This window comes from Thunnus maccoyii, chromosome 24 (genome assembly GCF_910596095.1).
Source record: "Thunnus maccoyii chromosome 24, fThuMac1.1, whole genome shotgun sequence".
Classification (NCBI taxonomy): domain Eukaryota; kingdom Metazoa; phylum Chordata; class Actinopteri; order Scombriformes; family Scombridae; genus Thunnus; species Thunnus maccoyii.
Genome location: NC_056556.1, coordinates 2,820,454 through 2,847,173, shown reverse-complemented (window position 1 = coordinate 2,847,173; position 26,720 = coordinate 2,820,454). Strand labels below are relative to the sequence as shown.

The following is a 26,720-nucleotide window of genomic DNA, read 5'->3' as shown; positions in this document are numbered from 1 at the left end:
ATGTCAACAAACCACCATTACTTCATTAGCATCTTATTTATGAATCCATTTAGTAACAGTGTATGTAAAGGACATTGCTTTTAAACCACTTTTGTTCAGCTTTTCCCAAGAAAGATGCCTAGTAGACTTTGCTAAACACTTAAAAATAGTTGAAACAGCAGTTATAAGCTAGACATCTAAAATTATTTCCAACCAAATGTAGCCCAGTTTTAATATAAGCCTTTACCTGCAAATCACCAAAACCAATGTACTGGGCTGTGCTGCCATCAGGTGACCCAACATCAAACCTTAACTTTGAGGCAAGCAAAAAGCACAACTGTCTGACTTAATTTCATTTTCATGAAATCCTCATGCTATTCCTGAAACCAGACTTTCTGCATAGGTTTCATGGCTGATAAGCAAAGAATTCCACTTTTGCAAGTTTGTTGTCAATCAATATTGAAACCTAGAAAATGAAGTCTGAAAACTAATGCTCGATAGAACTATTTCACAGAATAACTGAAGACTTTGACCTGTTGGTGTCAATAGAGGAAAAGGGGATCACCAAAGTCACAAGGATTCATACTCTGAGGATCTTGAATGTCTGTTTGCAGAGCTACGTTGCTAGTGAGGCTAAAAAAAGCAATCATAACTCTTTCATTGTCTGAAGTAACTTTACTTTTACACATTGTGAATATGTTCCTGTCAACCTGTCTGATTTAGTCAGAATATTATAAAAATTCCCTAAAAGTGAACAAAGAATGAGAAGCAATAGATAAATAAGACCCCCCTGGAATTAAAACAATAGTGTCTGTAATTACTAAGTTTACAGTTTAGACACATTAGTGCATCATATGAGTATAAACAAGGAAAAAATGGACAAGCAATATATGCATTATCCAAGAAATATGCTGGTCTACTGTCTGATTGTGTATATCCTCCTCCAGTGTGGACCATGGTGGAGTCTCCAGGCTGAAACCAGGTCTGAGGAAGTGTAAGTGTATTTTTGGTTTTGATTCATGAAAATGAAGCAGAATGTCAATAACCAGCTAGCTGCTGCTATTAACACTAGCTCCTCAATTTGATATCAAGTGAGAAAATCCAAGCTCACAAGCCAATCTACTTAATTACCTGGTTACCTACGTGGGGGGGGGGGGTTTAATTGTGTTATTGGTAACAACATCATTGACATGAAAAGTGATTTTATGATATAAATGTGGAGTATAATAGTTCCATTGATTAAATAAAACTTTCGGGCAAAATTTTGATTCAAATATTTTTATTAATTATATTGGATTAACACTGTGTTGCATTTTTTCATGGTTTCAGATGCCTGTGAACGTGTAATGGACCCAGACACAGCACACAGAATCCTACCTGACAACAACAGAAAAGTGCCAGCAGTGAGAGAAGAGCAGCAATATCCTGATCATCCAGAGAGATTCAACCACTGGAGACAGCTTCTGTGTAAAAATGGTCTGACTGGTCGTTGTTACTGGGAGGTGGAGAGGAAAGGAGAAGTTCATGTAGCAGTGACTTACAAAGGAATCAGAAGGGAGGGAGACAGTAATTTCTGTTTGCATGGAGGGAATACTAAGTCCTGGAGTCTGAGATGCTCTGATGATGGGTACTCTGTCTTTCACAATAACAAAGTAACATCTGTACATCCTCTCTCCATTCTGTCGAACAGACTCGCAGTGTATGTAGACCATCCTGCAGGCACTCTGTCTTTCTATGGAGTCTCATTTGACACACTGATCCACCTCCACACCTTCAACACCACATTCACTGAGCCTGTCTACCCTGCATTTGGCTTCATGTCTGATATTAGATTTGGGTATTTTAGTCCTTCAGTGTCTCTGTGTCAGCTGTGAGTGGGAGAGTCAACGCCATTTACAAGCTGGTTCAATCTGTACAGATTATATTTCAGGCGAATGATGTACTAAATCATCAGCAATACTCTGTACAAAATGATTCCTTAGTTATTGATTAAATGTCTTGTAGTCCTTTACAGTTGTTAAATGGAATTATCAAGGAAAATGTTTTTTTGTTTTTTTTTTACATGTTTTCTGTAAAGAAATAATTAATCTTAAAACCAAAATACATATACTGTAAGTATACCTGTCAATGTAACAAGTCATTTTGTGTTATTTTTTATAGTACTGTACATTTATTTTATATCATCAACTTGGTACTGAAATGTGGCTGGAAGGATGTCAGGTGGAAATATTGTTCAACTCACCAGAAACCTTCAGGTCAAAATGTTATACTTTGTGTAAATATATTGAAATAGTAATTCCTAGGATTTGATGTGATGTGCAGGTGTAATCCTACACTGCCTTTACCTGGTGATATAGTATCATAAACAGCTGTATTGTCTTTTGTAATGCAATAAAACTACTTGGAAATGAACCCTTTTTGTAGATGTAATTTTTTAGTCTGTGTTTATGTTTGGATTAAGAGTTTATATACATACATACATTCATATCTTAAAAATCTTATTTTAAAGTGCAGAAAGAATATTTCAGTCTGTTTTTAATTTCAATCAACTTGCTTAAAATGTTCCAGAAACAAGAAAATACTTTTTCATTGAAAAAGTTGATTTTTTCATATGATTAAATTCTTGAAAGAAGTTGATTTTCATCGAGAAAAATACAGAAAGAAAATAAGGACAGATGATTGTTGGGGGACAGTGTACATGCCAAAACTTTGGCCTAATAGTGACGTAGGGACGTGGAAGTTTACGTGAAGAACCTGAAGGCAACAAACAGCCAGGTGACGCTGCACGGCGCCGCGAGGGGGCGCTGTGACGTCATATGTTAAGGTAACTGACGGTGAGGATGGTGGAGGACAGGTGGTGATGTCAGTGCGAGGTTGTGTAATGTTGTGTTGTGACGGGAGAAACAGCTCAGAGAGGGACCGAGGGAGGTTCAGTTCACATTAAACGCTGCTCAAGACCCGAAACTGCTCAACTAAATTAATTTATAAGATCAATAAAGAGCAGAGCGCGAGCCACCACCTGTTGGAGCCACACGAGAAAAAACGACTTGGTTTGTATTTCTTGTTTCTTGTTGATGCGTCTTGGAGGTTTGTTTGGAACTTTTGTTTGCAGAGAACATTTGGAAATATCTTAAAAGTCTTGAAAATGCTGCTAAAAAAAATCTATTTATGTTAGATCATGATTAGCTTAATCTGCTGTAATCATTATACCATTATACCAGCTCGGTAGTAAAATGTTATTGTCATGTCATTTGTACATTTACTGATTTACATCAACTTGCCTGTTTTTTAGGGAGGAAAATTTGCTTTTTTCATAACAAATAAATATATAAATGTAAAAAGGCCAAATATATCCTCAATACGTAAAAACTAACCGCACTATATTGGTTTATAAAATGTTTAAATTATCTTTTTCACCTCCCAAACAGCATTTAGATTCAGGCTGCAACCAACAATTGTTTTCATTATCAATTCATCTTTGAATTATTTTCTCAAATAATACAAATTAATGAACTTATGGGTTATAAACTGTCAGAAAATAGTAAAGATTAATATATTTAAATCACTTATTTTGTCCAACCAGTAGCCCAAAGCCTCATAATATTCAGTTTAATATCATCTTAGACTAAAAAAACATTCAAACATTACAATTTGAGTAGCAGAAACCAAGAAATGTTTAGCATTTTGCTTAATAAAAAGACTTAAATGAGTAATTGATTATAAAATACTTGCAGATGTTTAATTTTAAGGACAAAAAGTCTAAACTCAACAGGATATTATTACATTTTAAGGTATTTAAACCTCTTGCTGTATCATGAATGTATTTGTGGAGACTGATTAGTGAATTATTCCTTTGAAAAAAATATAATATAACATGTAGAGTTTTTATGCTTATATAAATGATCACTAGTGAAATACTCTTTTAGGGTGAACTGATGTTAATGGAGCCCACTGAACCGGAGGCATCATGGACGTTGTGGACAACAGAGATGACCTGAGAGTGTCAGCGAGAGGAAGACCGCAGTGGTGGAGAGGCTCGGGGCAGCAGAGGGAAAAGGAGGAGGATGAGGAGCAGGATGAAGAGCAGCTGGTGGAGGTGCTGCTCCGAGGTAAAGCCCCCTGGGGCTTCACCCTGAGAGGAGGCACCGAGCACCGAGAGCCTCTGGTCATCACGAAGGTAACCGGACAGTAGTATCAAAAACTGTCAAGTATGCTCATAATCTTGTTTATTTACTCTTTGCTGAGATAGTTGCTGATTTAAACCAACGTTTTAGTTCCTGTACATCTGCTTGTGTTTAGATTTTGCAGAACTTTTTGTGAGATGATGTAGAAAAAGATCTTTATTTTTCTCAAAAGTGTCTTTTTGTACCTAAAATCAGGTATTGTATCGGTAATATTAGGCCAGAGGTCAGATTAATTCCACTCAGGCTCAGTTGAGAGGCTCAAGTTTTTCACTCAACTTGAAATTTTAGATCTCAAATGAGGATATTAAAATAGAGCAACTTGAATATAGTTTTTGAATATTATGCATGTGAATTCTCATCTGAATTGGAGGACCCTAAAATAAATATATATTGGAAAGAAAGGTTTTGAAATTGCACAACTTGAAAGTGACGTTTACATTTAAAAATTTGGTTTTCAGTTGCTGATATAATTCAAATTATTATGATTTGCTTCCATGGGATGCAGCAATGAGATTGATCGTTTTCCCAAAGTTTTGTCAGCATCGTGTAAACATGTTGATGACAATGACATCGTGCAGGTGAGCTTAGCTTTAAAGGTGTGAGGACGTAGTAGTGAGATTCATATTCTCTCCAAATTTCTGCAAAACTCGAGTACAAATGCTGCAGCACTCATACAGAGGCTCATCTTTACTATTTTATTCTTACAACAATGAGACAAATATTTTTGCTTTAACACATAATAACGAGTGAAATGTGAGATACTGTTCATACTGGATGGACAGACTATTGATGTTGGAAGCTCCTTCGTCAGCCAAACAGTGAGATTTGTGCTGCAACTTTTATTTCAATTAGACTTACGGTGTAAATTTCACGGCCTTTCAGTATCTGAAATATTGACCTTTTAATTACAACAGCTGAAAGCAGTGCCAAAGTTCTCCTGATGCTGCTCCAAGTCTCCTCTAAATCTTCACCACTGCTGTGAGAGATGTTACACTTCAGGTTCAAATTCTGGACTCTAATTAAAGTGGTCAGGCAGATCGATATAAATTCAAGAGTCCAAAGTCGAAACCTCATCTCAGATTTGAAAGAGCCTTTAAAATGAACTCTGGTTTAATTTGAATCCAGGTGTGACTGAAAGTATTGAAGATAAACACAGATGATTAGTAGAGCGAAAGAAAATTATATCAATTAATTGTTTAGGTAACTTTAAGCAAGAATGCCAAAGATTTCACGGTTCTTGGTTCTTAAATATGAGAATTTGCTATTTTTCTTGGTCTAACATGATAGTAAATTGAATATGTGCAGGTTTTGGATTGTTTGTTGGACAAAACAAGACATTTAATGACACAACTTTGTGCTCTAGGATATTCTAGTGGACAGAAAATAATCAACATACTAACGAATAATGAAAATAATCGTTATTTGCAGCCATAAGACAAAAAGTCAAAAAGACATAAAAAGTCAGTTTATCTTGGCTTGGTTTAGTTAGCGGTGTTAATCGCTCTTCTGTGAACTGCAGCTTACGTTGAACGCTCAGGTTACAGTCGGTGCAGGTTTAAATTTTTAATCAGAGCTCTCGGGTTTCTGGCCTCCACAGATGCTCCTGGTTCATGTGGATGAAACAATATTTTAAGGGAAACATTCACCTTGAAAATGTCTAAAAAAAAGAGTCAGAAATTGTTTATTTTCTTGCTTCATTTTATCACTCGGTGTTTGCTTAACACCAAGTGGCACCTCTGGCCATGTGTGTTTTGACAGACATGTAACCAATAGCGACTCTAGCGCCCCGTGAGGCTGTAATGCTCATTACACAGCAGATAACAAAACCTGGATGGATGAAAACATTTGGAGATTTTAACCACTAACAGAGCAAAGAAAAATGTAAAGTTTGTCTGGAGGGTGGCGTCATGTTGTTACTTAAATCAAAGAGGTTTTTCCTCTGTATGGCAGCCATTTTAGGACATCTTAGACTCAGCTTTATATTGTCAGACTTGGCTGAACTTTCAGTCTAAGCAGGACGTTGTCAACCTCAGCTCTACTTATGCTATTATGTTAAAATGTCTAGCAAAGGAACATTTAGTCAGTGTGTTACTTCTCTGTATACATTCATGAATTCATGCATCACATGAGTCTTTGCATTGACTTCAAAAACAATCGTGCTGTCTCTAAAATTGGCTTTTTCTTCTATCTTAACACACTCCAACATACTAAATGATAGTGGTTCTATACATGCTAGTATGTTAACATTATTACACGTTGCATACTAAATGTTACTTTGCATGTTATATTGACAGGCTCAGATTTATCAGTCAAGCAAGTAAACATATTTCAGTTTGGTGTCTTAATATTCTTTTATTAAGATAGTTTATAAATGCCACCAAGATTGAGGTGGATTTAGATGCATTTTTAGCTGTCTTGTGGGAAAAATTATAATAAAGCCACCTTGCAGCAGGCATTAAAACTACAACGGAAGACCAAACTGTTAATATACAAATATGTCAAATATATACAAATAAATATATCCCAAAAAACAGCAACAATCAAAATAAACAAAACAGAAGAGGCAGAAACCAGCATCTAGTGGCTAAAGGTGCTTAGAAATCAGCTTCATACTGTATGTGCATCACGATTTGGTTGTGTGTGTGTGTGTGTGTGTGTGTGTTGTAGGTGGAGGAGGGCAGCGTGGCGTCGGCGGTCCGTCTCCAGGCCGGTGATGAGATGGTGAGCGTGAACGCCGTTCCCCTCAGCGGCTCCCGTCAGGAGGCCATCTGCCTGGTGAAAAGCTCCCATAAGACCCTGACCCTGGTGGTCCGAAGGTACCGCATTTACTCAGCCTGTCCTCAGTTCTTAGACATGAATCAATGAGTCACCGCCCGCTAGTCTCTTGTTACCAGACTATCGGAGATCTCTGCCTAATGAAGTCTGGGGATTTCTAAATGCACGGTAGTTGCTTGAACGGCGGCTAACAAACCGACGTCCCTTACAAGAGCACGCCTTACAGGAAATGATGCTTTCCCCCCATAATGACCTGTATGTCACTGCTCCAATATGAAGAGCTGTCCTAAAGACTTTGGATTGATTCTGCAATGCAGGGACTTTTTTAAACTTTAATTGTTTCCACCCAGTTTTAACAACGAAAGCTGGGAGTTTCTATAAGTGAAGCGTTTAGAGACTGACCTGTCAGTCTACTGCCTGCACGTGGCCACAGCTGCATGTTGGGTCATGAGAACAACATCAGACCTCAGTATTTATTCTGGTATCTCAAAATGACTCATGAATTGCCCTGAACGTTTGACCAGGGCTGCTACACCCCCAGCTTGAACATGAACTGAGGTCTAATCTGGAAGACTAAAGCTGTCAGTATACTCCATCACAACTGCACTTCGGCTGGTTGAATAGCTTCCAACCCCCCCCCCCCCCCCCCCGCACCTTCCTGATGCCAGAATTGGGGGGGGTGTCTGGCTGTCCATAACTCCCCAAAACTGATAATCTGACATTCACACTGACTTCATGCAGTGATAAGCCAGGCCCTCTTGCAACTCTATGACTGCCTCCCAGCAGAGTCTGTCTGAAAATGTGACCCCCCCCCCCCCCCCCGTATGACAGACAGCTTTCCACTCCTCCGCCTTCGAGTGTGGCCGTTCTGAGCAACTATAAACACTTCACACTACAAAAACACTAGAAGAACTAGCAAAAATTCAGTGAATTGGTTGCTTTGAATGTTAAAACAGAATTATTCATAGATCAAATAGTATTTCTGCAGACAGAAACTCCCTGGTTCATTCACAGTTTGAGATTTTTCAATCCTAATACCGATATGTAACCATGTTTTTCGACATATCCCTTTGTTTTGTATGTTTAATTTTGTCTAAACACAATCGGAAACACAAGATCTTTGCCTAATTGAAAAACAGTCAAAAACCGGCAAAATTTGGATTGAAATCAGGAACTGTCTTATCAATTAATAAATAAACATTACAGATCTGACCATTTGATGCTTTTGATGCTTGACAGTTTTCGACACATTTCTGTCAGAACCAAAAAAGTTTTGAGGTTTGATACACAGCTGTATTCATGATTCTTGTGTAATTTATTGGTCGGTTTTTGTCAGTAGAAGTAGTTGTTTTAGATTAACAAACACCCACTCATTAGGAGGTCAGAGGTCAAAGCCAGAGCTCCTTGACAACAGATCAATATAACAATGTAATTTGGTGACTTTTTAGTGGTCTTATCCAAAGCTGAAGAGAAAATGTAAGGAATGTAAAGGAAGTAACATGTTGCTCATCATCACACTGTGTCCTAAAAATCCTAAAGTCCCATCATGCTTCTTCAGCAGCCATTAATTTCTTTTATTAAGGGGGGTCGGCTGAGGCGGACCCGGCCTGACAGCCTTACACAGGGGCCTCTCGCTGCTTGTTTGCCCGCTGAGGGTAAAACAAAAGCGGGTATTGTGGAGGCAGTCGAGCTCCAGCCAACAGTGTTATTTCAGAGCGCAGATAATGACTCCTAAATGAGACAGAGAGGAGTCCCCTCTGTCAGCTGGCATGACACTGACCCACCAAACCTCACCAGCCTCAAACCAGTGCAACTTTATACTGGTGGTGCTAGGGGACAAGAAGGGTCGACCTTTAGCGCAGTCCAACCTTCAGGTCAACAAAAATAATGAACAACAGTTATATGGATACTGACAGACGTGCTACTAAGCTTTAAAAAAGACTTATTTTATCCAGTTTTTACTTAAAAGTTTGCAAAAACAAAGTAAAACTGAAATTAAGTTGAAATGTAGCAGAACTGAGATTTAATCCATGTTCTGCTCCATGTCAGTTTGAAAGATTAAAGAGTTAAAATTTATAATCAGTCAATAAATTATGTAATTTATCAAGCAAAAAGCCTGTTTTTCCAACACATCCTTGTACCAAAACGTCAAGAAAAGGTCCCAAAACAACATATATGAGTGTTTTCAGCGCCATCTAGAGGACGTGTGGGGACAAGAAGAACGACCCAAAGAACCATTTTATAATATAATGATGTTTCATGGTGGGACAACGCTGTGGTTCAGGTCTGGTTAGGTTTAGGGACAAAAACCACTTGGTTAGGGTTATGGTTAGGGTTAGAGGGTTAGGGTTAGGGTTAGGGTTAGGGTTAGGGTTAGGGAGAGACCACGGTTTCGACACCTGAGCTGCGGTGACTCGCTGTGTCTTTTGCGGGGAAAGACACTTGGTTAGAAACAGGAAGTGAACAGTCGTCTCCTGCAGCAAACGCCACTTTTTGCCCTTTTTTTTTACCATTTTCCTAACTATCTAGCTTCCTCCCCCCACCTCGTCCTGATAATGAAATCACTTTATATTGACGTCACCTCTAATTACAACGGCCACTAGATGGCGTAAATGTAACCATAAATCTCTAAATTTTACACCCATACTGTCGTTTTTCTTGTGAGGACGGGCTGGATTTACTGCTTCTCTTTGTTTATTATGAGTGAAAGTAAGAATATCTTTAGGTTTTGGACCATTGGTCAGACAAAACATTTTTAATATATCTGACATTTTATAGAACAAATAATTAAATTATTTGATTGTTCATAAAATCTACATATAAGCTGATAATGAAACAAGCAGCAGGTGTGGGACAGAATGTCTTCAGCTACAATTATGTTGTGATTTATGTGTATTTGAATGTTTATGGTGCAGATATTTATATATTTTTTAGACTTAACTGCGCCATAATACAGAAGACCAGATATCTTCTATATGTGTAGTTTCTGTTTCATTTGATTATTGTTGGTTTTATTTAAATTTAATTTGAATTTGACTTTTTTGGAATATTTTCATCCTTTTCCTATTGTTTCCATAATTAATTTTAGTTTATTTATTTCATCTTGTACATGGGAACTTTTAACACTATCAGTCCTAAAATTAACTGACAGGTGAACATGCTGTTGCACACCTGCTGCTCGTTGTCTTAACGATGCTCCGTTTGGTTTAATGCAGGAGATTCTGCTCTGTGTCTTTGACTGGTTGTCAAGCTGTGAGATTATACCATTTAACATATCAGTTAGAAAATATGCAATGTGCTTTTTGGTTTGGGAGTTTGAAAAATAATACATTCATTGAAAAAAACAACAGGTGGACAGTCATGTGGTCCACAAATATATATCCAAAACTTTACTTTCAAACAATTTCCACAATATACTAGTACTAATATTTGCAACAGCATGTCAGTGCTCCACAGCTTGTGTTTAAAATACACATTTTGCACTAGTTTGGCAGACCTGAGAGTCAGGAAGCAGATAATGAACCCCTGATAGAATTAGCTCCACCTGGTGGAGGCTTGTGTCATTTATGTTTTTTATTTATTTATTTATTTGTTTGTTTACAGGAGACACTGCACATTAATCACTTACATTTTAACAACATCAGTGTAAATGTGCCGGGGTTAATAGTCCCAACTCAATGTAAGATTGTTAAATGGATAAAACACTTCATATACGGCAGAATTACAAACAAAATAAGAGGAAAAATCTGGAAAATATCTTACACAACTCTCTGTCTTAACAATGTTAAACATAAAACACAGTCAAACAAGTATAAAACACTTAATGAACACACATCTGAGTAGATTTTAGCCATATTTTAAGTTATTTCTTTTTTTTAAGAGTGCGTGTATTTAACTGTTATGTTTATGAGGACCAAATGTTCCAAATGTTCTTATAATGATAGTAAAATGAAAACAAGATGTTACTTGAGAATATTTTTCATTCCTTCCTTTTAAATCTCCTGGCTTCAGGACAAGTTTACTGGTTACTATTCGGTTTATCATCAGATTTATCATTTGTGATGAAGAGATAAACACAGACAGTATCCACCTCCAAAAAAACAAACATTCTGAACTAAACAAAGGCGGGAAAATGCTTTTTGTTTCTGGGTTAAAGGTGGCAAAGAATGTCTGTTAGTTTCCCAGAGCTCATGGTGATGTCAACAAAGGCTTTGTGTTTGTTTGACCAACAATCCAAAACCCAAAAGATATTCAGTTTACAACGATATCAAACAGAAAAACACATTGGAGAAGCTGGAACCAGAGAATATTTGGTATATTTTAATTGATAAACTGACTTTTTCAATTGACTAACTGATTAATTAACAGATCCTTTTAGCACTAGAAATGGTTTTAAAATGGATCAAAGAAAATTAAAGGAAATTTAAGAGAAAATTAAGAGTTTAAAAGGTTAGAAAATACAAAATATCAACAAATATTGATTACATTACATATAATATATAATACAGTTATTCCAATAGCCTCCACCAATTAAATGCCAAATCCAAAAATCCAAACTTTTAACTTACAAAACATTAAATAGATCATTGACCCACTAAAGTAAATGTCAGTTCATTTAAACATCCACATTACAAAGAAAGTTAAATAGTATTTCTTGTGTTTATTTTGGGCTTCTCCTTAAGAACAACCTCCGTCGCTGCTTCTTTAAATCTTTTTTACTACATGTGTCGCTGGTGTCCTGTCCTGTCAGAATTATATACTCATCTGCTTACTGGCAAATGGCAACAAGAGTCTTAAAGCTTGAATCCAATTACTAGTTGCAAAGCCACAGGCGTGGGCTCAGCTTTGCAGAGTCGGGTTGAGTCAACAGGAGGGAAAGGTGGACCGCCGATGTGTTTCAACAACCCGCGTCGGTTGAGGAAACACCCGATCCGAGCGGCGTCGAGACAGCGGACGCCAGCCTCGTTTTGAGAAAGGACGTTTAAAAAGCAGCTGGGAGAGATCGTTGAGTCGTCCTCAGATTTGCTTCAGTCCAGGCGTCCTCCCCTGTTTGCAGGAGGAGTGGTACAGTCCATGTTGCCTAGGTGAGTTGACAGTGCTTAGTGGGATAGGCCATATCAGCAGAGCTCATTGTTTTCAGGGGCTTTGGCTACTCCAGCAAGCACAGAGAGGACGCTCCTGTCTGTTTTGCTTCCCTCTCTCTCTCTCTCTCTCTCTCTATCTCTCTCTCTCTCTTTCTCTGGACATGTTTGTTTTTTAGAAGATAAAAGAGGATTTTCACTCACAGGTATTTCCTCTTTCTCTCTTTTATTTCACCTCTGATTCAATCATTTTGGGTTTCCTGAGCAGAGGGATTAGATCAGGAAGCAGTGAATGAGTTTGAGATAACGTCAGGTTTTCTTCAGCTAGATGACACATAAAGGTTCAGAAGCAGTGACCTGTTTTCTCAAAAGGATCAGCTGTAAATTTAGGAAGAAAAAAAAACCTGGCAAGCTCTTAAATGTCCTGAGGATTTATGTGATGTTGGAAAAAGGATGGATGACAACGTTAGTGCAGGTAAACGGATGTTAAATCTCAGTGTGTAACTGATTCTTCAGCTGTAGCAGAAAGGTGAATTTACAAGACAAATGAAGTGTCTGAAAGCTGTTGTCCTTGTCTCACATGCAGGTGACTGTTACCACGGATACTTAATGTCACCAGAGCTTTTTGTGTTGATTCATAGGACTGAAAATCTCTCCTTAAGTGTCCATATTAAGCAACAAGTGTTATTTTGAGAGACATTTCTCAGCAGCAGAGTTGTTGGTCTAAAACAAGGAAGATGCATTTTATTTAGAGACTAGAAAGCCTTTAGAAAATCTTTTGTGTCTGCACCAAAATACACAGTGAAAGCTGGTTATGGGATGTATGTGTTTAAAAACTAAACAAAGATCAATACCTGACACTTATGCAGCTGAACGAATTATTCGCAGGGTTTTTTTTTGGACTAATGTGGCGTTTTAAAGGCTGATATATTGCATAAATAGTTGATATCCATAAATTTTAAGGATGAGGTCATTAAAGGGTCAGTTCTTACGTCTTATGTTAATGCAGACGGAAATAAATGTGAGTGTAGTGCGGAGTGGAAAACCAACCATTAACTTCCAGAATAATTCCAGTTTTAAGATGATTATCAGCTCTTTCATACAGCGTGAACCCTACACTTTATATTAACTATTGGATGAGTAAATAATGAGAAAACAAATATATAAAAGCTAAAATTTCCCTTTTTTCAGGATGTGTTCAGGCGCAGTATTGACTGTAGGTCACTTGCGTTTTGGCGAATAGACTTGAAGCATTAAAATCGGTTTCAGGTCGCAGTTATGTGTGTAAAGCACAAGTGAATCATGAGCTGATAAAACGCTTGTATTAACAGATCTTCTATCTGAAACACCTTCTGTGTAGAGAAGCTGTTAGCTGACTGCCAGAAGAAGAATCTGCTGTATTTTTGATAGTCAGTTTTTTTGTTTTAGTCATTTATTTAAGCAAAACTGCCAAAAACTCACTGATTCAAGCTTCCTAAATGTGAATATTGTTGATCAGGAAAAGTGAAACTGAAATGTGTGAACTTTGTCTTTGGGAAATGACATGAAATTGCGCCATTTTACAGACCAAATGATTAATAGTTTAATCAAGAAATGAAAATTTGCAGCCTTGGTTTTTACACTCTGTTGAGGTGAAGTGGACGACTTGATATCTGATATTAAAAAAAAAGCCAAATATCGGCCTAATATCAGTCCAGATGTTCCAGCTGTTTGTCATCTTCAGGTCTGCACTCTGTCAAAGTTTGTTTGGACATTTTTATTCTCCTCCTCCTCTTTTTATTTTTTTGTTGCCGGTGCAGGCAGTGACACACCGATAAGCCCAGCTGTGATGACGCTGGCACTTTCTATTGTGTCGTCGTGTTTAGAGCTCAGTGGGGCGAAATCGGCCCCACAGGCTGCTGCTGCTGCTTCTGCTTCTACTACTACGACTACTACTGCTGCTGCTGCTACTGTTGCTGCTCCTGCTGCTGCTGCTGCTGCTGCTGTTTGGGCTCAAGCTGGTGAATCAGCAAGATGTGTCACCACTGAGCTGTTTGATAGAAGCTGGAAATGAAAAGGCGAGGGAGTGATAGATGATGGTCCCAGCAGTTCATTACTTATTGTACAGACAGATAAATATAATTAGTCTTTTCTTTATTCTGGTACATGTCTGGGGATGATGCTAAAAGTATAATAGTTTAGTGTTTGTCAACCAAGAATTGAACATGCACATTTAACATCTTGTTGAGTGAGTGTCTTTTTCTGCCTTTGGAAATAGTTTATTTTAGAATATTGAGCTCTTTTATACCTTTTTGTATTTGTTTTACTGTATCAAACCTGCGAGTGAGTTTTCGGACACAGCATGTCGTTATTTCAGCAGCTTTTCAGTGTGTAATTATGATCTGCTTCACACTGAAATAGATTCAAAGACAATCTAGATCAGGGTTACTCAAATACTAAGTCCTAGAGGTCGACTTAATTTACTTCCACAGCATCAAAGGTCCAGTGAGGCTGCATCACATGATGATATTTCAGCACAAAAACTCCAAAACTCTGCACATCAACAGCATTTCTGTATTAATGGGAGACGTCCTTAAACGTGGGCATAAAAAGGAGTGTTGATCAGGCGGAGACACTGTTGTTAGTGTTCACTAGTGAGTTCTTCACTGCATCATGGCTTCAGCTGGTCCAGTTTTGTGGTTTGTCTTCGTGTGTTTGGGATAGTTTCGTTCACAACAGGCATGTTTGGTGTCGTAGTGGCACAAAATGAACACATATTTCTCGATCCAGTCATCCTTAAAGTCATGTTTTTCACTGTCAACCTTCCTCTTTTTTTGTATCGGCTAGTTTTGAACAAGCCAGGAAGATCAAATCCCAACCATATTTCAATGTCCAGACACTACTGATTATCCATTATACATGATATGGATCATTTCTGATTTTAATGGCCTTTACTTTTCTAAATATTAGTTTGTTTTGCTCCCAGTGTCAACAGTGCATATCCTCTCTTCAAATCACTTATTAACAAGGACTTTAACTAATTTACAGTCAACCGTTGTAAAGATCTTTCTCATTTCTATAGCAGCTAAACCAAATTTTGCTATTTGACGAGGTTTAAAATAATACTTTTACACACAGGCCCAGTGCATAATACTATATGAACAGTTAACTTCTCTTCTACTTGATTTGTGTTTTTAAATTCCTGCAGAGCCTTCAGCCTCTCTTCTCCTTCAGTGGAGGAGTTTGTCGAGGTGAAGGAGTCTCTCAGTATCTTCCTCCTCCCTCCCTCCCTCCCTCACTCAGACTGACATTGGCTGGTATCTCTCAAAACAGACGTGGGCTCGAGCCAAACATTCCTGTCTGTGCTGCGTTTCCTGACAAGGACACTGAATCAGATCTTCAACAGAAAAACAAGGTTGTGAAATATAGAGTCATGATGGAATTTAGAGGTAACAGAAGTATCAGAGATCAGGCTGAAGCACAGTATTGGTATCAAAAATTCCCCAATAAAGAAGTTTGATAGTCAGAGCTGAGTTTAAACAAAAAAGTTACTAGTTTTTCATTCAGAAAGATAACAAACTATTATAAAACTGGGCCACATTTGGTTGAAAAAGTGCTAAATCTGACACTTTAAATAAGTTAAAGCCTTAAAATCCTACATTTTGACTTCATTATATCTTTCTCTCTATCATTTTACCAGAATAGTCTCCTTTTCAGTATAGAAATATCTGCAGGAAATCCTTTGTCCCGAGAGCCGTCAAGGTTATAAATGAAACCAGGTTTCGGTAGACGAGGATACAGGGTGGTGCTCCTCTTTATGAATGTGCATGCTGAGACGATGTGTTGTCGTCTGTATGTTTTTATGTTTTCATGACATGTTTTATGGTGAAATTCGAGGCCAAAATAGCAGCACAATGTCTGAACAAAAAACAAAACAAGAGAAAAGTCATAATAAAATGTAAGAAGAAAGTGTAGAGTAACAAAAAAAAAGGGCAAAATCCAACAGCAAGTTAACATTGGCGTCGACCCAGAGTGTGAGTTCAAACATTCAACTTACTTCAGTTTATTTGTTTTGGATTTGTTTGCAAGCTTGAAAGTGAAGCAAATAAATGATGACTGACATCAAAAACCTCCAACTGATCCTTTCTGTGATGTAAATTCAGTCTGAAAACAACTGATTTTCTTAAAACAAGTGAAACATTATGAATAACAAAAAGACTAATTCATTATTCTTCTATTGGAATCTGTTTCCAATAGTAATAACCATTTACCACCGACTGTTCCACCTGCAGGACACTATCATTGTGTAAAAATGTGTCTACACAGCTGCACAAATATGAGCCTGTAATATGTCGTAATGGGTCGATTTTCTTTATGGTCGTAAAAATAATCAAAGTACACAAGATTCACAACTGAAACCTTAAAAAATATGGTGTCTCTACATCCTCAAAACTGTCTGATAGTCGAATAAGGTCATAAATCTTTGACTGTCCAAATTCTAACGATCAAAAATAGTTAAAAGGTTAGATATGATGTTAGAAGAAAACTTAAAAATACTCTAAACTTTGCAAACAGATTGAGATATTTTTGCATCTTTTTGTTTTTAAATGCTTAAATAACAGATTTTGACTCATAAACATTCTGCAACCAAGAAGCTTTTATTACATTTTTGACATGAAGTCCTTTATCTATCTACCATGTGACAAAGTGTGAGCTGTTGTTATGGTTACGTCCCGTCAGCCAGCGGCTCTGCACGCCCAGCCACTTACAGCCCAAACACTAGGTTACAGCAAGGACGCCGGACAGGACAATAACTCCTCCCCCTCGTCTCAAATCCCCCGTTATAATCCCCCGAGGAAATCTCCTCCGCAGCACAAGGTGGAGTGTGTTTGTGTTCATACAGGGAGGAGGAGGAGGAGGAGGAGGAGGAGGAGGAGGAGGGTAGCAGCTCACTCAGATTCCTCACAGCTCGTCTCTGTCAGACTGGTGTGAGTTGTGGTGTCAAAATGCGCCTTTTTTTTTTTTTTTTTTGATGGAGTCTGCAGTAGAGAAGTGATGTGAAAGTCTGAGCTACAACTGTCATAGAGAGCAAAACACAAAAAACTGATTCAGATAACGGGTAAGTCGTCATGTTTTGTTGCTGTTTAACTTCTATCTGTTTCATTAAGAGACACCCAATTAAATCAATTTATTTGTAGAGATTTTTGCGTGTAATTCGACTTTTTAGTTACTTTTCAACGTCACACCTGCTGTTTAAATCACATTTTAATGAGATTGGCGTAGCTTGTTGCCATTTGGCCTTTATCACAAATATTACCGAGATTACAGCTGCTGGTGATTATTTTTCGGAATTTATTGTCAGAAAATAATTTTTAAATTGCTGTTATAATTTCTTAGAGACCATGGTGACATCTTTAAATGTCTTGTAGTAGTGGTAGTAGTATCACGTATGACACATTTGAGAAGCTGCTACCAGCAAAATTTTGGCATTTTTCTTTAAAAAAAAACCCAAAAAACAGGCCGAATCGATTATCAAAATAGCTGTTGATTAACTTTCTGTCGATCGATTAATTGACATTGACAATTGTTGCAGCTCTGCATCATTCAGTCAATAAAATGTTAAAAAAGGGGAAAATGTTGATCACAATTTCGTCAAACATCTTGTTTTGTCTGATCAAACAGAAAGTCCAGAAAACAAAGATATTAAATTTACAATGATATAAAACACAAAACAGTAAAAAATCATTTAAACATTTAAGAAGCTGGAAGAAGAGAATATTTAGTCATTTTACTCGATAAGCAACGTATCAATTAATCAACTAAAAATACAGATTATACAAATATTAGAACATCATTATCAATGTTTGCATGCTCTTTTAAGACACAACCTGAAGTTTTTAAGACTCTAAATGAACTACCATCTTTGTCATATTATTGTCGCATCTCCACTAGTTGTCCAGCATGTTGTTCTTAATTATTTGCTATTGTAGAAGTTTAGTTCTTCTTTAGTTCTGCATGAGATAAGAGAGTTCTTGGAAAGTATGATGTTCAATGATATAAGGATTTTTATAAGCATCTTCAAGGATTTTTTTTATTTATTGATGTCCTTTTTTATGTGTCTTTATTAAGTCTTCACCTAGTTTCAGCTCACTGCTAATATCTTTCTTCCTCTGCTGCACTTCTTCAGTTCTATCAAACCTTCTCGATGACGGATGTACTCGCAGCCAACTGGGTCATCTGTGTTTCAGTTTCATGTTTAGCTCTTTCTCTTGAATTCAGCTCATATTTCCTGGGAGTAAACGGTGGCGTCTCCTCCCCTGTGGAATATCTGTGACAGACCAGCTGTATCCCCTGACAATAGACCCTCAGCTCTTTAGAAAAAAGGACATTTGCATTTCCATTGTTGAGGAGCTTGTTAGGAGGCAACACAACTCTCACTTTTGTGTGTCATGCTGAGCAGAGGGAGGGAAGCTTTGTAAGTTAAAGTGATATTTTGTGAAGTTTGAGATGAAACCAGTGGTCACTATATGAAAGATTCTTCTTTTGCTGTTCTAAACAACATTTTCTGTGGCACATTTCTGGTTTGTTTGGAATATGCAGAGCAAGAAGAGGAGCTTCTTAGTTACACTCAGAGTTGAAAACTAACTTAAAATGCCATTTTAGTTTTAAACATTGAAGTAATTATTTCAAGTTTCCACTCATAATTATCATTTACGGATCCCATAGTTTCCTAGAATCTCCTATTTCCTAGAAAGGAACTCATATGGAACTGTACATTTATTGGACGGTTCCTGGAACGCACCATGTAATTTGGTGCCAATTAAAGGGAAACCAATGACAGAGCTCATTTGGTGCACTCCTAATTAGTTGCAATTAATGAGTGTTTCATTCAGTGCACAGCAGGTCAGCTGAACATGCAATCATTTGAAATGTGTCTACACACAAGCATATAATTCAACATATATGGATGATAAAGTTTCCAATAAGCATCTTTTGTAATAACAATGTCTGATCCGTCAGTGTGTAATGTGTTTGGCTCGTAGTGATGAACCCTCTGCAGCTCCTCGCAGCTCTACAGAGCTTTATAGTGAGTTTCAGCTCATTGTTTATCTGTCCGGCTGCAACTTTACTGTTTTGGTTCACTCTCAGCGCTCTCATAGCGTTGTTTTTGGGCTGCAGCAGGCAGCTGTTTTCAGAGAAAAAGCTCTAAAAAGCCACTGTACACTACCTGCTCAGCACCAAACAGACACAGTTAGCTGTAGACTAGCTGGTGAACATAGTGGAGCATTTAGCAGCTAAAGAGCCAGATATTTCCCTCAGGAGTTGGTAGAGAGCAAAAACAGAGCTAGAAGAGAGTGAATATTGAACTCACATTCACCAGGTGGACAGAAACACAACTCCAAATGAATGATAATGTTGCTCCGTAACTGCTGGATGTGGAAATAAGAAACTAACAAGTTCAACATATCAACTTAAAAGGTAATGATACGTCAGTGTTGTGTTCACTACTTGTTTCCGCTGACCCGAAGCCACCAAAAAATCAGTTAATGCAGGTTTAAATATCAAAAACAAGCAAACTAGGAAGTGAAAAGTCATTTATTATGTGCAACAAAGCAGCATCAGCAACGAAATCAGAGCCAGATGGAGTATTAGGAAGTCAGAAAGAAGGCGGCACACCTTTATGCCGCTGCAGTGTTGGAGACTCTCAGACTCCTGGGAGATGGCAAACAGTCCCACTTGAAACGAGGGCACGGCAGGAAGGGAAAAATACCTCCCTGCATTCCTCCGCTGAAAGAATGCAGCATCTCCATCATGGCCTGGCAGAGTTAAAAAGTTTCATCTGACTGTGATTTTTCACTATGGTCTGACATTTGAACTTGGACATCTCAGACAACAACTTTTTAAATTTTGAGGAGAAATATTTTCAAGTATTTGAAAATGTCCCAAAATACATTCTTTTAATTTAAAATCATTGATGACTTACGTTTAAGATGAACACTAAATCTCCTGATTGTTTCCTCTTTCCTCATATCTATGCCAAGATTATTTAATTAAACTAATAAATTGGATGTGAAGGAGGTTGTGGTGGTTCAGGGTCAGATTTACTTCCATCCTGTGGATCCGACTCACTTCCATCTAATTTTTCTAAAAGCTAAGCAGCGATAAGCCTCGTCCGGAGCCATATGGCTGTGAGAGATCTGTGTCTTTCTCCTGTTGTTGAAGCATGAATGAATAAAAGGGGGGGGTCACATGTTCGTTCTCAACAACAGCCAATGAAAAGCAAGGCACTAAACACCTGTTTGCTTGGCCAGTATGAAACACTCTTGATGAAAGTCCATTCCATGGTCTGGTCTAAAAAGCAGGGACATTTAAGCATTTAAAAACAATGATTCTCAGACATCTTTAGACCGAGCTTGGATGTAACTTAGAGGGGTGGTTCATCTTGGCTCTGATAGGTCCACAGAGCGCCTGCATCATTCATGCAGATTGACAGATTTACTTTTTTCAAACAGGTGGTCCAATCCCTGTAGAGTTTTTGGAAGGTTGATAGAGAGACGGGGTTGTGTAAGATTAGAGGTCGAGGTTTAGGGAAAAATTAATGTCACAGGTAGATTGGTGGTGGTTTGGTTAGTATTTGAGGCTTAAAATGGTTGATTTTAAGCCTGAAGTTAAGCCAGATTTTATTCATTTGTATTAGATTTGTGTAATAGCAAAACCAAGACTGACCTCACGCTATCCCTACTTCAGAAAGAACAAAAATTCAATTTGATTGTGTGTTATTCTACGATATTGTCATATCTTCTGTTGTCAATTGATGCCGATGTGTTCCCCTCCTCCTTTTTCCTTTTTCTCCTTCCTTCGCTCGCTGCCTGTCAGGGCTAAAATGGTCGATGTTGTATCGCCACACACAATGCCCTCAGAAACCGAGGTTCACGTGGCGAGGAGCTTCCTCACCAAGATTTTGCGAAGCTCTATGAGGTACCATCACCCGGCCACGTCCTGTTGCGGTTTCCGACTGCTGAAACCACGTGGTCTTTGGTCGCCGTGTTTGTTCATAGTCCTGTGTGATCCCTTAAGTATTCTCCAGGATTTATTCCCCCCCATACTTCATCAGCTTTCATCAGATTCCCATAGTTGTCATTTGTACATTCGTGGTAGTTTATTTTTATGTCCTTAAGTTATGTAAAGTCCTCCTTGTGCCCTGTTTGTTGGTTTTGTCCTGTTTACGTGTCATGTGTCTGTGAAAGTTTATTATACATTATATCATTATCTCTCTAGTTTTGCATGTTGTGCTAAGTTAAGGTGTATGATCTATTGAAGAAGTATAATTATTTTTATTTCCAACATGCTTCCCAGGAAGAACCGCTTCAAAGGGTATGTGCAAGTTTGGTGTGAGCAAAGTGGATTGCACAGTAATTATATCAGTTCTAGGACAATGCAACATCACTATCAGTTGTTTAAAAATAATCCTTCAAGAATTCTTAACAAAGTATGGATATTACTAGAAAATATGAGAAATTTATTTGATTCTCAGATGAGTAATGTTTGGCATTTGCACACAAAAATTTAGAAAAATATTCACTGTCCTTGGCTTGACAAACCTTTATCTGTATCGTACTGAACAACAAACCAAATTCAAACCCAGTTATGAAATTCAACATTAGAAAAGTGAAGAATTGCAAATTATGTAGAAACCCAACACAGGCATACATAGTGATTGTTAGCTGATTCTTATTGTGTACCAATACTTGTGTCACAAATGCAAGATTATTAAAGTCACAGTAAAGTCAGACAACAGTTTGACAACAGCCAAATCCGTATTGAAAGACTGTAACATCTTTAAATATAGATTTTTGGATCATCTGCAAATGTTCCTCTGGTTATTTGGAAATTTAATCTCCTTGACGAACAACCCAGTCAACTGAATGTTTATAACTTTGCATTAAATATTTGATATTTGATCTTACCGGGAACCTTTGTTGCATGCTGTTCCCTCTTTCTCTATCCTCTTGTTTCCTGTCATCTCTGTACAGTCAACTGTTTAATAAAGTCATGCAATCACTAAAAATACCTTTTTAAAAAAACAAGAAAAAAGGCTGAAGAATCCGTGCACCTCCTCAACTCTGTGCTACTCTCTGCTAAAGTATGAATATTTATAGTATTTGTGTTGAGCACATCTCTTGGAGGAGTAAGTAAATCTTTATTTATATATATCACTTTTCAAAACATACAAAAAACAATCAAAAATAAGCTTCTTCACATACACACACACACACTATAAAAATATAAACAAATAAATAAATAAAGCAAAATGAATTACAAAACACAGTACACTGAGAAACAGACCAAACTAAAACAAACAAAAACATACGACAGGGATGGAGAACTATAAAAACGCCTGCCTATACAGATGAGTTTTTAGACACCGCTTAAAACAGTTCAAAGATTCAGCAAATCTGACGGATTGGGGAATGATGGGGGTCCTTTCTTTCTTGTAGTGTAAGTGGTTGGAAAATGCCAAAGAAGCTGAAATGCCAGATACTCCCTTGTGATTGTGTAAAGGGTTTTATTGCCTCTCTGCTCTGCAGGAAGAATGATCCAAGCTCGCGGCCCCACTCCTGGCACACCTCCAAGCTGACAGAAGAGGAGTCAGAGCCCCCCGGGAAAGAGGCCACCCCAGCACCAGTTTGGCAGCCAAAACATGAAGCAAGGTGAGCCACTCTTTTGGTGTTAACCAGGGCAGAAGATATTTTTTTATTTACAACTACAAGAGATGGGGGTTCAATTTAAACAGCTACTTTCAAAACGAAACTGCTTAAAATATTACTGAGAGTGTAATTTGTGTGGTAGAATAGAGTGGTGGTTTTCATTCCTGATCTAGACTCAGGGTAAGGCTGGTTTTCTATTCTCTAATTTTAAATCTCAGATGTAAAGTACCAAATAGATTTTTGTGGTGGCTAATGAAAATTCTACTCAACTTCTGAATACAGCACATACTGTTTAAAAGTTTGACTTTAAACTGATTTAAAATCACAAATTTCAGCTTTTTTGTAGGGATTTGTTTACTTTATGAATGTCCTAAGAAATAGACACAAAATTAACAAAATAAAGAGGGATGGATTCAGAATTGTAATGCACTAAGGGTACAAGCTTTTTATCCGTTCTTACACACCAGGCCCAAAGAGTCTTCCTGTCAAGAGGTCAAGAACAACCAGCGTCAGCTAACCAGCCAGCTCAGCTCAGTGAACAACATGGAGAGACTGGAGCGTCCCTCTCATCCCTATCCTCAAGGTCGTCTTTCCCCAACTAAATACACCAGCAGCCCTGAGCCATTCGGTGGACCAGGAGGCAAAAGAGACTCTGGATTCAGCTGTTTCTCCAGCAGCTCCAGTCCTCCTGTTCATGACCTCAGTGCACCTGGTAGGAAGGGTACCAGCACTGAAAATATTTTCTTCAAGGGCCTTCAGAACGAAGGGCCTTTTCAGGCCGAGCGGCCCAAGTACCTGCAGCCAACGCTGGGGAACGGTGGCTGGGAGGGTTCCCACATGGAGGAGCAGCTTACCTCTCGGGTTTCCAGTGGAGTAAGGCCCAGCATCGGCCCAGTGTGGCAGGTACCAGAGAAGAAGTCCCAGTCTCCTCCTCCTCCCCCTCCTCCCCTGCGCAGCGACAGTTTTGCCGCCACAAAGGTGTTCCCTTACTCTGAAGGGCCTGGTGGTTCAACGAAGAGCCACGGCAGATCAATTGAAAAACTGACAGAAAGTAACAACCAGAATGGCCTCAGATCCCACAAGGAGAAAACCTCAGAGGCCAGATGTAGCCTCAACCCCCTGCCCACCAAAGACTTCCTCCATGTCAACATGGCAGCTGACCACAACCAGCTACACCCCAACAAACTCTTCTCCCTGTCCAGCAATGATGTCAGACAGCCTCATTACACCAATGTACCTGCCCATCAGAGGCAACACAGTGATGAAAGCCCCCTCTACCTCCAGACGAGGTCCGCTCCCCCCACCAAGATTCAGAGTGTAGGAAGCTACTATCGCAGCCTCCAGGATCTGCCCACAAATGTCTTCAGCCGCAAACATGTCCGGCACTCTACAGCATCCATGGTAAGTTCTGCTGCAAACCCAAACCCAGAGAATGGGGGGTACAACAGATACTACGGCCTAGTGAACAAGCATTCAGTTCAGACTGCCGAGCACCAAACCAGGCAGGGCAAAGCTGAGGGCTGGAGGGGGGAAGCAGAGAGACCCCACTGGGTAAACAGCAATGAACAAGGCCTCCCAAGTTCCTTGAAGACGAACGTTAAGGCAAAGTACTACCTACCTCAGTCCCAGATGCCTTTCAGTGATAATAAGGAGCGCAATGGCCATTCCCATTTGGGGAATGGTCTACACTATGACCACCAAACTTCTGAACTTTCTATTCGAAGCCGCAGCCCAGAGGATGCTGCTAAGAGGGGTGAAGGACACTCTAATGACATGAAAAGACTGTTCCCAACTCATCAAAGCAATGATCATAAGGTCAGTCTTTCAAGGCACCAGGACCCGTGGGTGCCTCAAGAAGACCACCGAATATCCCCCCTGAAAACCCCACTTCTCCACTCCCTGGCCCAGGAGAGTAGGAGTCTGGCTGAGAGGCAACCAGCAACTACAACCACAAGTGTCATGTCCACCCAGGATGTTGGTGACGCCATGGCCACCAGTGGTGGGAAAGCAAATCGGCGCAGTGACCGGTACGCCACCACCCTCCGCAATGAGATCCAGCAGAAGCGAGCCCAGCTGCAAAAGAGCCGCAGCGCCGCGACCCTCACCTGTGATGCCGAGGATGAGGAGGCAGAGGAGTGGAGATCCACAAAGACTTCTACATCTTCTGGTGTCTCCTTCTCAAGCACCTACAAGGACCACCTGAAAGAGGCTCAGGCCAGGGTCCTCCAGGCCACCTCCTTCCAGAGACGTGACCTAGAGCCCTTCGGACCAGAGGCGCCAGTAGTTAAAACCTCTAATGGACGCATTAGAGGACGTAAGCGCTTCCCCCTGGCCAAGAGGACACACTCGTTCTCAGAGCCTGACAAGATAGACAAAGTGGGAGTAGAGGGAGAGCTTCAAACAGGGTCTTTTGGAGAGCGAAGGAAGTTCTTTGAGGCCAAACCAGCATTTTCCAGGCCTGTGCCCAAGTCCAGTCAGGGTACAAACTCGAACCCAGACCTTGGTGAGACAGACAAACACAAAGAGAGAACTCCGTCAGGAGAGCCCGAGGAGGCTAACCCATCCGTAGACCCCAACCGCCTCAGCCCTGGATGTAAGCAGGACTTACTAGAGCAGCAGAGGCTTGGGACCTTTGCTGAGTATCAGGCCACATGGAACAAACAGAAGAAGTCATCTGAGGCCAAGACGCAAGGGAGGTATCACTCAGCAGAGAACATCTTGGATGCAGATGCAGAGGAAAACACAGTTTGCGTCCATGAGAGATCCAGATCTTCTCCCTCTGCAGATTTCTATATACAGGTGAGCCAAGATTATGTAGGTTTTCGTTTTTCTGAATGGTGAAAGAAGTCTGTTTTTCAAAATATCAATAAAAGCGTTTTCTGATCTGACATTGCTTCTGAGTGCCTTTCACCTCTATGGTTAGGGTTTCTTTAAGTTACGGCATTTACAACTGCTTGGTTAGGATTAGGCAAAGACTGTGCTCATGGTTAAAAGAAACAGTGTTATGGTACTTCTGCCTTTGCTCCTGACAATAAAGTCATCATTTTGCCTGACCAGAAGAGGTCACAATCCAAGCATATGTTGTTTAAAGTGTTTGAACAAACATTTTCTGTTGAGGACACCCTCCATTTAGCAAAGAAACTTGTAACGGTACCGTTCTTTTGCAGAATATTCCTTCGTCGTGGAGAGACCCTCAAGCTCGGCAGAGCGGTTACACCACCAGGTGAGAAAATGCCTAAAATGACATACACAAATTAAAATGGCTGTAGCTCCTGAACCAGAGCAACTATATGCATAAACAAGATCTTGCCAGAAAGGAAACCTCCAAAAATGTCTTGTGAAAGTGTCAGAAACATTCTAGGTGAAACAGAAACAGAGCAGCAGGTCTTTGAAATCAGTAAATTGAAGAAGAAAACAATTTTTGACATGATGTTCAGGCGTTTCTGGTGCAAACTACCTTTAAATATATTTAAGTGGATGCTATTTTTGATGTTATCTACCTGATTATGGCAAAACCATGTGTCCATGTTTACGGAAGGAGTGTTTGACCCCAAAGCCGAGTGCTATTTGTCCAAAGGATTCCACATGCGTTTTAGCAAAATATTGAGCACCTACCTGCTCACTCTGACCTGTCAATTCCTCTAGAACAGCTGCCAAAAAGAAATGCTTGTGAAGTTTCATGTAAATGTGGAATGTAGTTGGTTGGTGAGATTTCCGCGCAGAAAGAGAACAGTTTCCCATTTCAGGTTCATTTTTTGTCACTCTAGATCTCTTTCCAACCTTATCTCCTGTTGTTAGAGCTCATGTTGAGGTGAACAGTATCTCCTGGACTCCTGTGGTAAACTACACCTAGATTTACAAAAGTGTCTGTGCAATCACAGGTGATTTACGGTGGGTGGAGAGTGTATCATTTTATTCTTAAGCTGCTTGTTGACAAAGACTTATCTGCAGCCTACATGATCATTTTCTTGGTAAACTGGTGAAATTAATCCATAGCATTTGCTCCTTTGTTG

The 26,720-nt window shown here is 39.2% G+C and overlaps 1 protein-coding gene across 3 annotated transcripts in view; it reads left to right on the top strand.

Moving 5' to 3' along the window:
* Positions 1 to 2,881: 2,881 nt before the first annotated feature.
* Positions 2,882 to 26,720, top strand: part of LOC121891828 (protein Shroom2-like) — a 31,484-nt gene continuing 7,645 nt past the window's right edge. The window contains exons 1-7 of one of the 3 annotated variants that reach the window (XM_042404440.1): positions 2,882 to 3,029; positions 3,906 to 4,156; positions 6,831 to 6,979; positions 21,356 to 21,373; positions 22,588 to 22,710; positions 23,175 to 25,506; positions 25,875 to 25,930. In XM_042404440.1, coding sequence (XP_042260374.1) covers positions 3,947 to 4,156; positions 6,831 to 6,979; positions 21,356 to 21,373; positions 22,588 to 22,710; positions 23,175 to 25,506; positions 25,875 to 25,930 — 2,888 coding nt within the window. In that variant the 5' untranslated portion in view covers positions 2,882 to 3,029; positions 3,906 to 3,946. Of the gene's footprint in view, positions 3,030 to 3,905; positions 4,157 to 4,676; positions 4,742 to 6,830; positions 6,980 to 21,355; positions 21,374 to 22,587; positions 22,711 to 23,174; positions 25,507 to 25,874; positions 25,931 to 26,720 lie in introns of those variants that run through there. The other 2 variants (XM_042404441.1, XM_042404442.1) reach the window with 2 other exon arrangements.